Source organism: Gallinula chloropus (genome assembly GCF_964237585.1).
Source record: "Gallinula chloropus genome assembly, chromosome: 1".
Taxonomy (NCBI): domain Eukaryota; kingdom Metazoa; phylum Chordata; class Aves; order Gruiformes; family Rallidae; genus Gallinula; species Gallinula chloropus.
This window is the reverse complement of record NC_140085.1, coordinates 65,292,964-65,309,162: the sequence shown is the minus strand read 5'-3', so window position 1 is coordinate 65,309,162 and position 16,199 is coordinate 65,292,964. Positions and strand designations below refer to the sequence as shown.

Sequence of the window (16,199 nt, the reverse complement as noted above, 5' to 3'; positions counted from 1 at the left end):
AATTTCAAGGAAGTTTTAATACACACACCTTGATAACTGATTGATGAGCAGCAACAGTCTTGGGTTTTTCTGTGTTATGTTCTTTCCTCATTGAGGGATGGTTAGGGTGAATCACAAGGCTAGAACTATTACATACTATCTCTTTTTATTTGATGACTGAGTAATGTATTTGACAGAGAAATTGAGGTTTGCATTTGACTTTACCAGCTGTTGCAACACCCCTAGTATTTCCTTATTTACAAGCTGTAAAAGGGTGAATTGATTCACTCTTCTAATGGCTTCCTGCTACCTTCTCCTGCAGCTCCTTGATTCCTGACATTAGTTGAGTCTGACAATGGGACAACGAAGCACAACAAGAAAATACTCCAAACACAGGCTGGTTTGGGTTGAAAGGAACCTCAAGAACCATGTAGTTCCAACCCCCTGCCATGGTTGGAACTACCCTCTACTAGACCAGGTTGTCCAAAGCCCCATCCAACCTGGCCTTGAACACTGCCCCATCCAACCTGGCCTTGAACACAGGCTGTTAATTCAGCCACAGCTTCTCTGGGCAACCTCTCTCAGCCTCTTGACTCACTCCAAGTCTTGTACTGGAGGCCCCAGAGTTGGGCACTGCACTCCAGATAGAATCTCATGGGAGCAGAGCAGAGGGAGAGAATCACCTCCTTTGACCTGCTGATCATGCTTCTTTTAATGGAATGATTGGATACAGTTGGCTTTCTAGACTGTGGGCATGCACTGCTGGCTCACGTTCAGCTTCTCATTGACTGACACTTCAGAGTCCTCCTCCTCGAGGCTCCTCTCAATCCATTCTCCACACAGCCTGTAGTTGTGCTTGGGATTGTACTAATCCATGTGCAGGACTTTGCACTTGGCTTTACTGAACTTCATGAGTGTCCTGGGTTCTGCTAGTATAGAGTTAATTTTCTTTCTAGCAGCTGGTGTAGCGCTGTGTTTGGGAATTAGGATGCTAGGATGACAGCAGTGCTGATAACACACGGATGTTTTCAGTTGTTGCCATGCAGTCAAGGACTTTTCAGCTTTTCATGTTGTGTTGCTATGAGAAGGTGAGGGGCATCCAGGAAATTGGGAGGGGACACAGCTGGGACAGGTGACCCAAACTGGCCAAAAGGGCTATGCCATATCAATTACGCTGTGCTCAGCATAAAGTGGGGGGACTGGTGGGGGAGGAGCGAATGGCTCCAGGACCAGTGTTTTTGGGATGGTCCAGTTTCCCTTCCCTCCAGCACATTGGCCATACCACACAGCTTGCTGTCATCAGCAAACTTGCTGACAATGCCCTCAATCCCACTGTCCAAGTCCCTGACAAAGACATTAAACAGCACCAGTTCCAATACTACCCCTGAGGAACACCACTCATAGATACCAAAAGGGAGGCTAGGGAAAATGTGGGCCCATAGCTAACCAGTGACAAAGGGTGGAAAAAACCAAGGTACTCAATGTGTTCTTCAACTTGGTCTTTACTGGTAAGACCAGCCTTCAGAAGTCCAGTAAATTTATAAAGCACATTCTGTTTCATGACCAAATATAGTATTTTCCACAACAGGGCTTTCATTTGGGGGCAACTTCTCATTTGCCACTTCTAATCCCAAAAATTTGAGAGATCATCAGACTTAAACAGAGCTGAAAATTATTTAGCTGAAATTTTAGTCTGCAACATATTGTCTTGCATGATAAAATATGCTCTATTTTTTTGTCTCCTCTGCCCAATAACTCTTCTTGTACCTCAGGTTTTTTATTTTGCAGCTTTGGTCTGCTTCAAGTTAGCAGAGGATCCAGTGAGTTCTATCAAGGCCAGTGGAACTGAAAGGGTAATGACAGCCCTTACCTACCCTTTTTTAAGGGTCAACAATACAGAGCAACAATTGCTGAACTCCCCCTGCTGCCTGTAAATTCAGCTATTCTTAATTACAACACCATCACTCCCAAGGAAGCAACTACATTAGGGATGTGGCTAACACTGTTCTCATTTGATTTCCTTGTGAAATAGCTGTTCCAGCTGTACAGACTCACAAGATGCAAACTGTGGGTAAGAAGCAGGGTTGCTTTTTGGATTTGACCTCTCTCTTTCTAGGGGAAATAAATAAGAAGTAGCTAACTCAAAATACCAAATTTAAAACATGCCAGACATGCAGCTGGGCTCACTCACAAGGGGTTTCTACAGAATACACTTCATTGACACTGCCTGGCCGTGTGCAAGTCTTCTGCTATAAAGTTCATTCAAGTAAAGAAAATAAGTCTTCCTTTCCATTCTTATAACACTTTTTCCAGAGCTTTTAGTTAAAAGGAGATAAGCAAGGTGCTCTATAATACAACGGTCATAGGCCTAAGGAGATGACCTGTAAGATATGACTGTGTGCTGAGCTTGATTTGTGGAAAAGGAGGTTAAGGGACAATTTAATAGCAGCCCACAAGTACTTGAAAGTTAAAAAGAAAATGGAGGCACACTCCTCTCAGTAACAGCAGATATAAGGAGGTACAAAGGTCATACCTCGCAGTTTGGGAGGTTCAGATAGACCAGTAAGAAAAACTCTTCACTGAGAGGACTGTGCAGCACTGGAAGAGGTTGTCTAGAGAACCAGTGGAATCTATGCTTAGAGATTTTCAAGACTTGGCTAGAGACAGCGATGGCCAACATGATCTAACACTGATGACTGTTCTGTACTAAGTGTAGCGTGTGAGGGTGTACAAGATGTTCTGTAGACATCCTTTCTAACCAACACTTCTGAGTTTCTGCAATGACATGGAGTGTGGTTCCTATTTATAAAGGACTCGGTGGTGTTACTCCTGATATATCTCAATGTAACTGAGATTAGAGTGGAAAAAAAGCCTCCTAAATATCCTGCACCTCAGACAGGTTAATGTCTAATATGAGGCATAATCATGAAGTATACAATCCTCACACAGCTGTAGGTCAGAAGGAGTTACAGGAAGGGTTAATTACTTCCTTATTTGTGACTAAGGAAATCAGCAGTTGGTCTTCATCCCAAGGTAGGGTCAAGCTTCAAGGCATTGGATTGATGAATAGTACAAGGATGCAACTAGAAACTGAAAACAGATGGCAGGGTCTCCCCTCCTTTCTAACTGAGAAAGGTCCCCAGCAAAAATAAGTTTACACTGGTGTATTGTTGCTGGAAGGTCCTGGCTAGGTCACACATTTTTCTTGGCTCTAAGAAGGTGTTTTGAGCTTCCTGGTGCTAAAAGAATCAATGCAACATAAGCTGGTCAGCTAGAAACAAGGACAGGCATACTGCTAGGCCACGTTGACCCCAACCGTGCATTGTGGGCACTGAGGGAACACTTCAACATTAATCCTTGGAGGTCACTACATACCACTGCGTCCCAAACAGCGTATGTTTACCTTCATTGCACTGTTACAAGACAGGGAAATGCTACTTTTTCTTTTAAAGAAAGGAGGGGAAACTGAGACAGAATGGTTCAGATACATACTTGGAGCCTTAGGCAGGACAAGAAGTGCTTCAGTCCATACACTTAGGTCCTGACCAAACAGTATGGTGGATGTGAATGTTGACAACTGCACTATGATGGAGGTGCTTCTAGGAAAAGCTGAGGAGGACAATGGTAGAAGACAATGCCTTGGAAAATGCACACTTTTCCAGATAAACTTACAGAACTCCTTTTCTGTGAATAATGGCTAGAAAAGGTGGTAATGCCCCTTTTAAAACCACCCTGTGAGGAAAAGACCCAGGTTCAGTGCAGTCCTCCGTATACATAAACTTCCAAGAGCATGTCTTAACTGCAGGTCAGGGTGTTTCAAATAAGGGAGATTAGTATTCTCCTCACTTTCCTTAATGCACATCTGTCTCAAATTGTAACTAAACATTTTATTGCCCCCATAATTTAACTGTAAATTTTGTGTTACAGAAATATTGTCTTCATTGTGGAAATCAAAGACATTAATATTTTATTTGTGATAACCTAACACGTTATACACAAAATACAAAGCAATATTTTCTTTAATTTCAGCACTTAACAGAGTTTTCAGAAAAACAAACTTGATACTAAATGCTTCTTAAAGCAACTTTGCCTTATTTCGAGTTCTGGTCTCTAAATCTCACAACGGCTAATGCTATAAAAAATAAATAGATTTGCTAGTCCAGATTTTCAAAGTAAGTTTCTGTTTTTTGAAATAAGATGATTATAGAAAACACAAAATGTTACATACCTTTTAAAATTTGGATTTTTTGAGAGACATTGTTCACAACTGGGACCCAAAACTCTTAAATAAAACCACAGTGATTTTTCTTCCTACACCTCTTGATCTCAGTCTGAAACTGAAATATTAAAAGTAAACTAGTGTCCATCTTTTCACAGTCACTGTCAGGTGAGAAAGTTGTCTTAACTCCAATGCAACACCAGCAGTAGCATGCCAAGAGACTCCATGGAGCCAGTCAGTACCTGTTCAAGAACACTGGAAAGAGTCAGGTAAGCTGTGATTAACCAGCAATTGCTCCTTTCTGGCATGGTGAATACACTCTTGTGGCTGTTAATTCAGCCACTTAGCGGGCAATCTCCACTGCTTCCTTTAGACAGGTGCTTCTTGTTTCTGCTGTTCTGAAGTTATTAAAGACAATTATGGAAATGACAATCCCATTTTCTCCTAAACTCTAGATCAAAATAAAGCTGGCAATAAAGCTAGTAGGCAGAACAGCAGACAGCAGGACTTTCTGTGGCATCAGAGGTAGGTGCAATCAGTTTCACCATCCACCCCCTTTAGCTGTTCATCACCTCATCTGTCAACAGACTGAATTTTGTTGCAAATTCAGAAGGGCTGAGGCAAGAATCTCACGAAAGGATTAGGCTCAATCCTTCTGTACCTTTATGTATTCCCCTGCTCTGCCCACAAGGGCAGAAGGCACAAGCAGCCTTCTTCCACAATCAGGCTGAGGGTGAAGCTCTGGAAGGCATGTCAGTCAGTCTTGCTAAGCTCAGTGTGGAAGTAGAACAACTATAGAGGTTCTGCACGCACACAAAGTCATTACCCCAACTTCTCTGCAACATGCTCACTAGCTGGCTCTTTTAGCATTGCCACAATGACACAGTGTGATCTGGCCCATGACACCAAGATGAACCACACTCTCTAAAAAATACCAGTCTTCCTGACACTAAAATGCTATTCACGAGAACAACCATATGCTGGCAGAGGATGATCCACGCTAAAATGTCTTTATCTTGAGTCTGCTTTGTATGATTGCTGTTACTCTTTATAATATAAACATAACACGAACATAATATAAACATAAATTGAGTATAATATAAACATAAAATATTTTTTGATCCTATTTATATTATTAATGCAAACCACAAGTTATTTCTTCAATGGGGTCAAAATATTATGGCCAATGTCTTGATGTTTTAGTATTAAATTTGAGAAAGGAATGGAATGTGTTTAACTACACCGAGATCTTCAGCTGAGCTAAATTAATGTTCCACACAGCTGAAGTTTGTAGGAGAAGATGGCTCAGAGCCACATTTCTGCTCCCCCACCCCAAACTGGCCAGAAACCAAAAAAGCCCCCACAACTATTATTAGAATTGCCTTGTTACAGGCTACTTAATCCTAGTAGGAGTAATGTGGAAATCAGAATGTGGTGAAGTGGAATTTTCCCTGCTTTAACTTAGAGGTGCTTCGATAGCCTTTGATTTGACAGTGAAAGATTCTTCACTGACGTCATGGGCCAGCTTTCTGGCTGCATTGTCAGCAGTGCAAAACATCTAGACCATGGGCCCCTGGCCTGGCCTCTATAGCTCACCTGTACCACTTGCACACATCAGCTGCCACATCCTGTCCTGTCCAAAGTTACATGACACGGGCATGCAGCTCACCACTCAGTGAGGCTGAAAGGTATGTCATAGGGTGCTGCTTCAGCTAGCTAACTGACACCATATACCACAGCTGCTGTGACTTCTGTTAGCCTAAGAAGTACACTTCAGAGCAGCACTATTTCTCTCTTGGGCAAACATCACCCACTCATTAGTAGTCACTCACATATGGTGTTCTAAGCAATTTAATAATAACAAATAATGATAATATTACACGGCACCTTTCACCAATAAGTCACAGAATTCAACAGCATGAATTGGAAAACTCGGAGGGATTAAGTTTTACCTCAAAGATCATCCAGTGTAATAGGAACAAAACTTACTCTGTTAGGCATGCTCTTGTTTTATTTCTGTTAATTTGTGCTTTGATGACTTATTGGCGGGACACACACACGACCCTGTCCCTACTCAAGAATTACAAATGAAAGCTCATGATTTCAACAGATTTCATAATCTCTTCTCCCCTCCGTAGGGGCATAACTGGACTTCTCATACAGACAGGACACTGTAGTTTCCCCACTTCTGATGACAGAGCAGTTACTCTCACACACCTGGACCTCATGATACTGTGCCAGTTATATTCATCTGCATGGGGAAGGATATCTATTATGTCTGTTACCCCAAATCATCAAAACATCTTTTTTCCTAACAAAACCTCAAGCTTTATATTAAAAGGACATTCAGGGCAGACTCTATTTTGCTACCATTAATACTTTACCTAGTGTATCTGTTCTTCAGAATGAAGCAAGCATCCTTTCTCTCTACAGACACTGCAAAGTTTTCAGCATCAGAATTGCCTTTTATGAAATTACTATGCAAATGCATTGTACAAAACCAGCCCAGCATCAGGTGCTAGAATTGTTTGAGTCAGCAACTGTTACATGTAGATATGTAAGCCTGTTGAACACGCACATAAACCCTGCTGTTCTATTCACCTGGCATAGGTTCACAAGCTACATTAATCCCACTTTTCAAAAGTCGTTTCCCATTACTGTTATCAAGCCTACTATTAATGTGGCTTCAACTGCCATAGACTGACCATGTTCTTTGTCTTAATGTATTTTTTAAACTGTTCTGCTACTGACACAGTACACTTACTTGACCAAGAATCTGAGTAATGCTTAGTTGTGGTAGACTTAAAAAAAATAATTAAAAATTACTCTGAAGCTGTAACATAAGCAATTGGTTCAAATCTATGAGTAAGAACAGAAGGTCGGTTTTGGGGTTTTTTAAATTATTTGGGAATGGGGTATTTTGACCATTTCCTAAACATTTTACCTCTTCAGCTCTCATTATAGCTGACACTGTTTACATCATGCCTATCACCATGGCATCAAAGTACTTCAGAAATATAGTGATTACCAAATTATGCATATCACTGATACCCCACTGGTTTCAAATGATGCCAATGTATACCAATTCCTAATCCTGACACTGTGGTAAGTCCAACAGTGAGATGTTTTGTCCTGTATTCTTTCTGACACAGAACATTTTCTAACTTCAGGGAAAGTTAGAGAAACACAGGTTTGAAGGTCAAACTAGTATCATATGACTGCTAAATATAGATGCTTGATGTGTGAAAGAGCTTCAAAGGTCTCGGCATATTTTTCTTGGTGCACTTTTAAGTCTGCATACGTATGCAGACCAATTCTCTCAGTATGTAATAGATCTTAACATCACAAATATAAAAATTAATAAAATAGAAAACATCTCGGTAGGTGTTATGAATGTGTCCCTTCTGGTTTTCTTATGGTACAAGTGCAGTAGGATATACAATAGTTCCACTCTCATTTCACAAATCTGTCACTGATGGATATTGAGGAGGGGAAGCACAGTGTTTTAATCTTCTCTTAACCTGCATATAGCAGTGGAATGAAATGATCAGACAGAAAGCCTTCTTTACAAAATGATACTGGAGCTTGTGCATCATTGCACAAGCAAAACGAGGTGGTTAAACAACAAATAGGTACTAAGAGTGAACTGAAATAGAAGGTGAGTATTTAAAGAGTTCCTCTTACCCATTTCCCCCGTCTAAAGAGAATTTCCATTGAAAAATGGCTTTGAAAGGAACTGGCTGTACTTGTACATTCATCCTTGCAATGCTGCCCAGGATCCTGGGACCTTTAATGCAGTATCTGCTGTCAGTACTACAACAGTTTACAGATATGCAGACAGACTTCTTGCTATTTATAGATGCCTCTTCTGCAAACAGTAGTCTATGGGGCCGTAATGCAGTAGCAGGCACGTTCTTTCATTTACCGCTTACCTCACATTCATTTAAGAAAATCCTGCTCTTCATTTGGCATGGCAAAGGAGGCATATTTATGAAGGTCAAGCAAAGAAAGCATTATTAGCCAAAGTGTGGAATTCACGAGACAGCAGGACACCTACTGGAAGGACTATCTGGAGGGAGGAAACAATTGGCAGAGACATGGAAAGCATAAAGGAAGGGATGTATAACCACACTGAAGTGATGCTCTTGCTCTTTATTACCTCTGCAGGGCAACTGGGGGCCGGGGGGGGTGGTGGTGGTGGTGGGGGGTGTGAGTGCAGCTGGCGCGCCTAAGGGCAAAGATGCTGAAGGTGTTTGGGGTGCAACGTCCTTGGAGTCTGTTCACGGCTGTGCAGCATATCGCTTGCGTTAATTGTTCAGAGTGCTAGGCACAGTCTATTAATAGAAACGCGGAGTTTGGCACACACTCGCACTTTTCGCCTGTCTCCCTCTCGCATGCTCCCAGAGAAGCTGGGACTGCATCCTTCTGCTTTTCCAGATCTGAGACTTCACATACTGCTCCCGTACCCCTTAAGAAATCTCAGTGAGATCAAGACAGCCCTAGACAAGTAATCATGGGCTGCTGAACCCCAACGTTGCTGAGTTGGGAAAGGCTGAGGAAACCGAAGGTAATGGGGAAAGGGGGTGTGGGGGAGGCGGGTTTCTTGCATAAAACCTGAGAGCTTGCAGGGGCAGCCTCTCAGCCCAAGGGCGATGCAAAGCTATTCTCGGCACCTCTCAGGCCAGCCGGGAGCAAAGTGGGGGGGAACGCTCCTCCTGCCCTTCGCCCCCCGGCAGCTCCACTTGGTAACAACCGGAATGCTGCAGGGGCGCGGATACCCCTCAAGTCCCCCGAAACAATCCTCGCAAAGGCTCCGCGGCTTTCTACCCGGCGAAAAGCGCTCAGAGATGCCCGCGGTGCTGTCGCCAGAGACCACCCTTGTCCCTTCCATCCCCCCCACACATACAGATAACCGTCCCCCATTCCTCACTGCTGCAGGCACCCTCCCCTCCTCTCCTCCCACCCCCCGTACCCCGCACGGCGCCTCTCGCATTCACCCGGCGCATCCAACTTCTCGGGGAAGCGGCCGTGAAGCGGCGGCCGCGGGGAGCAGCCCGGGCTGCCGGAGGGTTCAGCGGGGGTGCGAACTTCTGTACCGGGGGTAAACGGGAAGGGGATGGGCGGGGGGGGAATGCCGGAAACCATAGCAGCAACGGAGGCAGGGGCTAGCCGAAGGAGCCAGCAAAGTTAATTCGCACTTGCTGATGGTTCTGCTGAGGGATCCGTGCTCGGGTCTGGGGGAGCTCGGGCGCCGGCTCTGCCTCGTATCTTACCTCGGTGCTGTCGGCAGCGTTCTCCGCCATTTTCCTCCTGAGGAGCAGGCAGCGGGAGGAGTGTTTCATTCCCATAAGAGCTAGCCAAGGGGTTGGGGCTTCGGAGTTGGCGTTTTGTTTTGGGTTTTCAAAGATCTCCAAACACCGGTGTGCGCCAAAGGCTAGGGAGAAAAAAAAATATCTGGAAAACAGCAATAAATCAGTCGGTTTTGTCCTTTCTGCGTCGTCCACGGGAATGTTTGTCTTCTCTAAGCATCCGGAGCTCCTCGGGCACTTTCAAGTCCTCCTCTTTCTCCCCTCTTCACCACCACCAGCGAGCTCTTGGGATGGGCAGAGGCGGCACACACTCTTCAGGTTAAACTAAAAGGCTGCCGGGCTGTAAGTCCTCCCCTTCAGAGAAAGCAGTCGGGCTAAACAGGAGAGAAGCACCAGCTAAACTGAATTTGGGCGTGCAGTGACCAGCTGGGCATCTTTGTGTCCTGTGGCTACTCTTCCAGAGGCAGAGGGAGGCAGAGACAAAGCAACAGGACAAGGAAATCATAGCCCTTTATTTTCCTTCTTTGGGCTTCTTTCTTTCTCTCTAGGCCCCAAGAAACTTCCTTTAAAGATGGTCACAGAATTTTCCACCCTCTTTCTATGAACGTCTTCTGAAATAGCAAGCCCTCCTCCTCCTCCTCCTCCTCTTCCCCCCTTCCCTCTCCCCCTTCCCTCTCCTTACCCCTTCTGCTCTTGGGCAGAGCTTGGTGCCCTTCGGTGGGAATTGCATTCACGTGAATTTCGTAGGAAAAAAAAAAAACATTATATCAAGTACCCCCCGCCCGCCGCCTACACCCTCGCACAACCATGCATTCACACGTATGCACACACGCGTTGTCTCTCACACAGACACGAGCAGTATTTTTTTCCCCCATCCCTCCTCTTCTTTTGAATCAGCAACACTTTTCTTTGCCAGGACTCTCGGCAAGGCTTTTAGAGGGCAACAGAAGAAACCTGCTCCAGCTTCTTTCCTCCGAGTTAAGTAGCAAACCTGCTTTCTTAATATATCTTCTGATCTGTGTGTGCTCCCAGTGTCTTGTTTTACTCCTTTTTCAACAGGATCCGCGCTCCCGTCAGATAGCTGTAGGAATACAGTCCCGCTCTGGATGCGGCTCCTGCTGAAGCGGGGCTGGGGAGGGCGGGGGAGGGGGAAAGGGCGGAGAGAGAGGTCTTGCAGGGGAGGGAAGGGGCTAAAGGTGTTCTGAACTTTTATTTTTTTTTTTTTTTTTAGCCTTTTTCCTAATGACATCTTCCTCTGTGGGAGTGCGTTGCCACCTTCCCCACACGTTTATCTTGCTTTCACTCCTCCGGGAACTTTCTAGTTCTGAGTTGTCAGCTGTGAGGATTAGGTTTACCTCACTCGCGTTGCTGTGGGTAAGGGCGGCGGAGGGGGCGTCTTACATAATTAATCCTTCCAACTTCACTTTCCGCAGCTCCATCTACAGCCCACTGTTCTCACGTTTCTGTTCTGTTTTTATACGGAGGAGGTGAGAAAATAATGCCGGTGTGTGGGTGTGCGTTGCTCGAAGGATTTCAAGGACCAGAACAGGATTGCTGCTCTCTGAACAGTTTGAAATAATTTCCTCTGGGGGATGCCAATGGAGACCTGCAGCAGAGGTTTGAACGATTACTTTCAATGCATATTTTAAACACGTAGCCAGCTCAGATGCTACGTGAGTAACAGATCATGATAGATCTGGGGCTTTGGATTTCTGTCCCCTGCAGCCTATTTTAATGCCTTTTAATTAGAGTTTATCCTCGGCTGACCTCTGGAATACTGACATACTGCCAAAAAAAGTACTGCCAAAACAACAGGAGGTCCCTGGGCACAGAGGAGACCGAAGTATTCCTGGGAATGGGAGAGTGGAGATAGAGATTGCAAATTAAAGATCAGAAAGGAAAATTATTCTCCTGCCCCATGGTGATGATGGGGCAAAGAGAATTAAGCATATTTCTCCCTTTTACTTGAATGACACTCACAAATAAATCACATAGAAGCAACCAACCCAGGGTGTGCAGTAAATGCCAAGTGACAAGGAGAGCATGCCATGTAGTGGCACAATGGTATCATATGAAAAGGTTTCAGGATGTGAGAGTATGTTACAGAGAAACATTATTTTGGTTGAGACTGGACCTCTGTGATATACTTTGGAGAGCCGTTCTGTTTGATCATTCAGTTTTTCACAAGCCTCTGGTTACCTGCTACTACTCCTTCCTACTCACATTTATTATAACACCTCAAGTTCTTCCATTAGCTCCTCCTCATTGCTAATTTTTTCAGTAATCCTCCACATCTCCTTTGTTTATAAAGTAGAATTGCATTTCATGCCATCTAGGCATGAAATGAGGACAGAAGTGGAAACAGACAATTCCCCCTTTTCCTTGGGACATTCATAGACTCTCAAAGGTCTTGAAACCCTTTAAACAAAACCCTTCAAACCCTTATATCCATTGCCAATAGAAACTATTTTAGAGTCTTCTAAAACTACTGTCAGTCTTGGGCTATGGAACTATATGAACTAGTATTTCAATTTCTATGTGGATGAATAAGGAAAAAAATGTAATGTGCAAATAAAATGTCACATCTCTGCAATCTTTGTCACAATGTTTTTTCTCTGCTATGTCATGAGTATCTGGTGGTTAGGGGCTGCACGAAGTTGTAGTTAGCATGTGTTTGGGCATAGTTTTAATGCCTTCTCTATTTTCAGGTGATACGTGCAGCTAAACTTAGCCTAATGAAATTTTTAGAAAAATAAACCAGTGTTCTATATAGAGAAAAAAGATTAGAATTTTCAAAACTACTCCAGGACATATTTTCCAGTTTTCTCTGACAGCTGGGTCTGTATTTCTGGTACAGCTCAATCACTCTTTAGTCAGCTAAATGAGGCATCAGATTTTCAAAAGCACTCAGCAACTGGCAAAACTGGCAGTCAGAGATTTAATATATCCTTCCTTCAGCCTCAGATACTGCATGACTTGCCCTGGCACCTATTCTTATCCTCCTCCACCTCTGTCAACACAGATACCTGACTGCTCATCCTTGAATGTGGTGCTGATGCTTCACAGATAGAAGGAAAACCTTCCAGTTGGTTTCCAGGATAAGGATGCATGTTTTGGTCCTGAACTCCTTTGGAAATCTGCCAGATGGTTGGTGTCTTCACTCCTTCTGTGTTCTATATGCAATTGAGACTGCTTTGAAAACACACACCATTTGCTGTAATCTGTTTTATTCAAAAGGGAAAATCTTTTGTCCTTCAGGACTTTTTTTTTTTTTAAAAATCAGTCATGGGTAGAAGTTGTTCCTTGCAAGAATCAATTAGCAGTATCAGCTAAGAGGCTGAAAGCAGCATGTTTACACGTACAGATGTCTTGTGTGTGCACACAGATACTTGGCCAGTCCTTCAGTTTGAATATGGGCCTCAGTGCAAGTTCCTGTTGCTACTGAAATTCACAGGCACACTGAATTTGATGAGTATGAACTTTCAAACTGTTTAGAGGACAAATGCTGCCCACAGACATGTGAGTACAAATCCTGCAGCCATCTGTGGTTACCTGAACACCACAGTTAGCCATTGGAACTGAGCTTGGGAACGTATTTCTGATCCCCTGTTGTGTTAGATCTCAAGAAAATGAGTAATGAAGATGTTGTGGTGGTAAAAGTGCATTTGTAACAAAGCCAGGAGATGCCGAAGGCATCTTCTTAATTTAAACATATAAGTATACGTCAAGGTCACATAATATTACAAATGGAGTGGTGTGGAGTGGTGCTGAAGAGAAAATGGAAAGGGAAGCATTTATTACTTCAGATTTCCAATTATAGCACCTGTGGTTAAGGCTGCTTTGCTGCTTCTTGAGTGTGGCAGTAATACTGTGCTGGCCCTCAGAAGAGTCCAATTTATTGCCAGTTTTGTCATTAGCTTGGATGAAATCCAAATGTCTGCATTTGAGGTGGGATAATCCTGTACATCAGTATAGACTGAGAAACTGCAGTCCTGATGGGAAGGGTTAGGGGGTGGGGGTGGAGCTAGGTTGAATATGACTCATCATGCTTTCTCATCGCATAAAAGGCAAACTGTATAATTATCTAAATTAAATGGAAAGTAACTTAGCTTTGTAACTAAGATGAGCCAAACTCTTCTTGGTACAGTCAGATGACAAGAAGAAGGGCAACAGCTGCAAGTTGTGGGTTGGGAAGTTCACATTCAATGTTAGCTAAAGAAGAGTCCCACCAGATAAGAAAGCCTAAGTTTTCCTTGTGCATCACACTTTTAAGTCTTTTTTTTTTTTCAGTTGCACATCTGTGCCTGAGAATAACAGGAGGGAAATGTGGGATCTGCTGAAGATAAAGCTAAGGACATATATAAACAGGAGAACATCTCTTTCCCCTGATAAAAACTTTCCAAAATATTTTTAGGGGGAAGAAGATGGAATGAAGTTATCATGATGATTCCAATTGAACTTAGTAAGAATTACTTCAAGCATTGACCATTTGGTGTCATTTTGAGTAGGAGGCAATAGCAGTGCTCCAGTCAAACAATAGACAGGAAATACAAAGATGAATAAGGAGAGGAAGAGAAGTTATGAATAAGGATGGAGGTCAGGTGGAGGACTGGAGGAAGAAGGCTGGCAGAGGTGAAAAAATGCCTAGCAAAGTTCCCTGCATAGAGAAGCACAGTATAACCATGGTAGGCAAACAAAAGCAGTGATGAAAAAGCTTAAGACAGGAGAATGTAAAATAGAACAGCACTTTCTGCCACAGATAATATTCCTATGGACTGGATCAATGCTAAACGGTTAAATTTATTACACTGGAACATTCCATCATAAAACAGACTCCTTCCGTTGGGACTTCCAAACCCTTCTGCCACCCTCATTTCTGCAGCATTGGCCATCTCTTCCCTAATCACTTACAGGCCACTTACAGGAACATTAAATCAGGAAATTTCACCTTTCTTATTACCTTCCTTTAATCATGATGAAGGGAAGAAGACAGGATATAATCAGCCTGGAAGCTTCTCCCCTTCTGTTTGACCTCAGACTTCAACAGAAAGACTAGGCATCTGGTGCCTTTCTTCCCTACTGTTTGTTTAGGAAAGTCAGGAAGGTCTTTACAAACTGATTATGAGAAACCAATAGGCTCTAAATCCAATTCCTAGTTGGATAAGAAAATACTCTAGGAAAAATCTATTCCTGCTCTAAAATCCCCATCAAATTTTGTTTATTATCTGATCAAGAGAAGACATGGGGCAGGATCCTTCTGCAGTATCACTTTGCATTGTCCTTTCAAGTTAATACAAATTGGTAACAGTTGTGATTCTTGCCCTTGTAAGTGAAAAGCTGTCATAACTGATGAGCTCAGGCTAACTAGTTCTCATCACTCTTTTTTTCTTTAAGAGATATTTACTGGTTTTGAGTTGTATTGGTTTTTTAGTTGTTATTGAAAGTGATAGAGTGTCATGGTGATTTCCTTGCCTCAAAACATGCATTATGTTTGGTAATCTCTGGAATTTCCTTGTGTGTCTTCTATTCCCACTATGTCCCTCAAATACATCAGTAGTTAAAATATTTCTATTTCCTGCAATTTGCCCCTGTTCTTTCTGATGAATCTAAAGTGAATTATAATTGATAGTGTGGATTTAAATATTTTATTTATACTGTTCCTTCTTTAGCTTTCCCCATTAACTTTCTTCCCTGCGTATCATCTTCTTATCCTTCTTCATGAGCGCTAATGCATTCCAGTCTTATCCTGCACTTCTGACTGAAGTTTTCAACCACTGATGTTAGGTTTGAGTGAGAAATGGTCTTTCAGAAGCTGAACTGATCTAAGATACCCAGTGCCACAAGCCAAGAACCTAAGTCTAGGGCTCAGTGTTAAGTTACAGAAACCTTGTCATGAACTGAACCCTTAGCTGTTCTTACAGATAATGAAACACCAGAGAACTGCCTTGTCCCTTGCAGATTCATCACCAGAATTATGAAATTGCAGCCTTCATTGTATTTAACAACAGTAATTGATAAACCTGAAAACTTAAACTAAATTTAGCCAAAATGTTCCTTTTTTTTTTTTTTCCTATTTCATTGTGAGTACTGAGGTCTTAAAAAGTTGTAACTCGGTCAGCTGGAAGGAAATCCTATTCTGACCATTTCTATAAAGACAACTGAAGTGGGTCTCCAATCCTCTATGGATTAGAGGAGCTAGGCAGGCTATTGAGATTACTTCAATGCCAGACATAAATACGTATGATATCATAGTATGTTAGATGCTGTCCTGCATACGTGATAGTACAACCATGTGCAACCCCACCTAAATTTTTTTAGCCATTGCATGCACTCAGTACAGATAATAGAATACTTTTGAAGTTTGATTGCAAAGTAACTTTCAAGTTATGAGAAGTCTAAGAAATATTATGCAAAATATTTTCCTGTATAATGTAAGAGCAACATGGATATACTGGAATGAGTCCACTGAAGGGCCACAAAAATTATTAAGTAACTGGAGAGGTCTTTCATGTGAAGACAGGCTGAGAGTGTTTGATGGGAGAGAGGGTAAAGAAGATGCAAACAGACTCTTCTCACGGGTGCCCAGCAAAAGAATAAGAAATGGGCATAAATTGCAATACAGGACATAAACATCAGGAAAACCTCCCCAACATTTTACCTTGAGGGTGCACAAAGATGTTTTGGAGTCTTCC

At 42.8% G+C, this 16,199-nt stretch overlaps 1 protein-coding gene across 1 annotated transcript in view; it reads right to left on the bottom strand.

Moving 5' to 3' along the window:
- PRMT8 (protein arginine methyltransferase 8) overlaps positions 1-9,561 on the bottom strand; it is a gene marked incomplete at its 3' end in the record, with an annotated part of 67,532 nt that extends 57,971 nt beyond the window's left edge. Inside the window, exon 1 of the mRNA XM_084268782.1 lies at positions 9,472-9,561. Coding sequence (XP_084124908.1) covers positions 9,472-9,546 — 75 coding nt within the window. The 5' untranslated portion in view covers positions 9,547-9,561. The remainder of the gene's footprint in view (positions 1-9,471) is intronic.
- Positions 9,562-16,199: the final 6,638 nt, after the last annotated feature.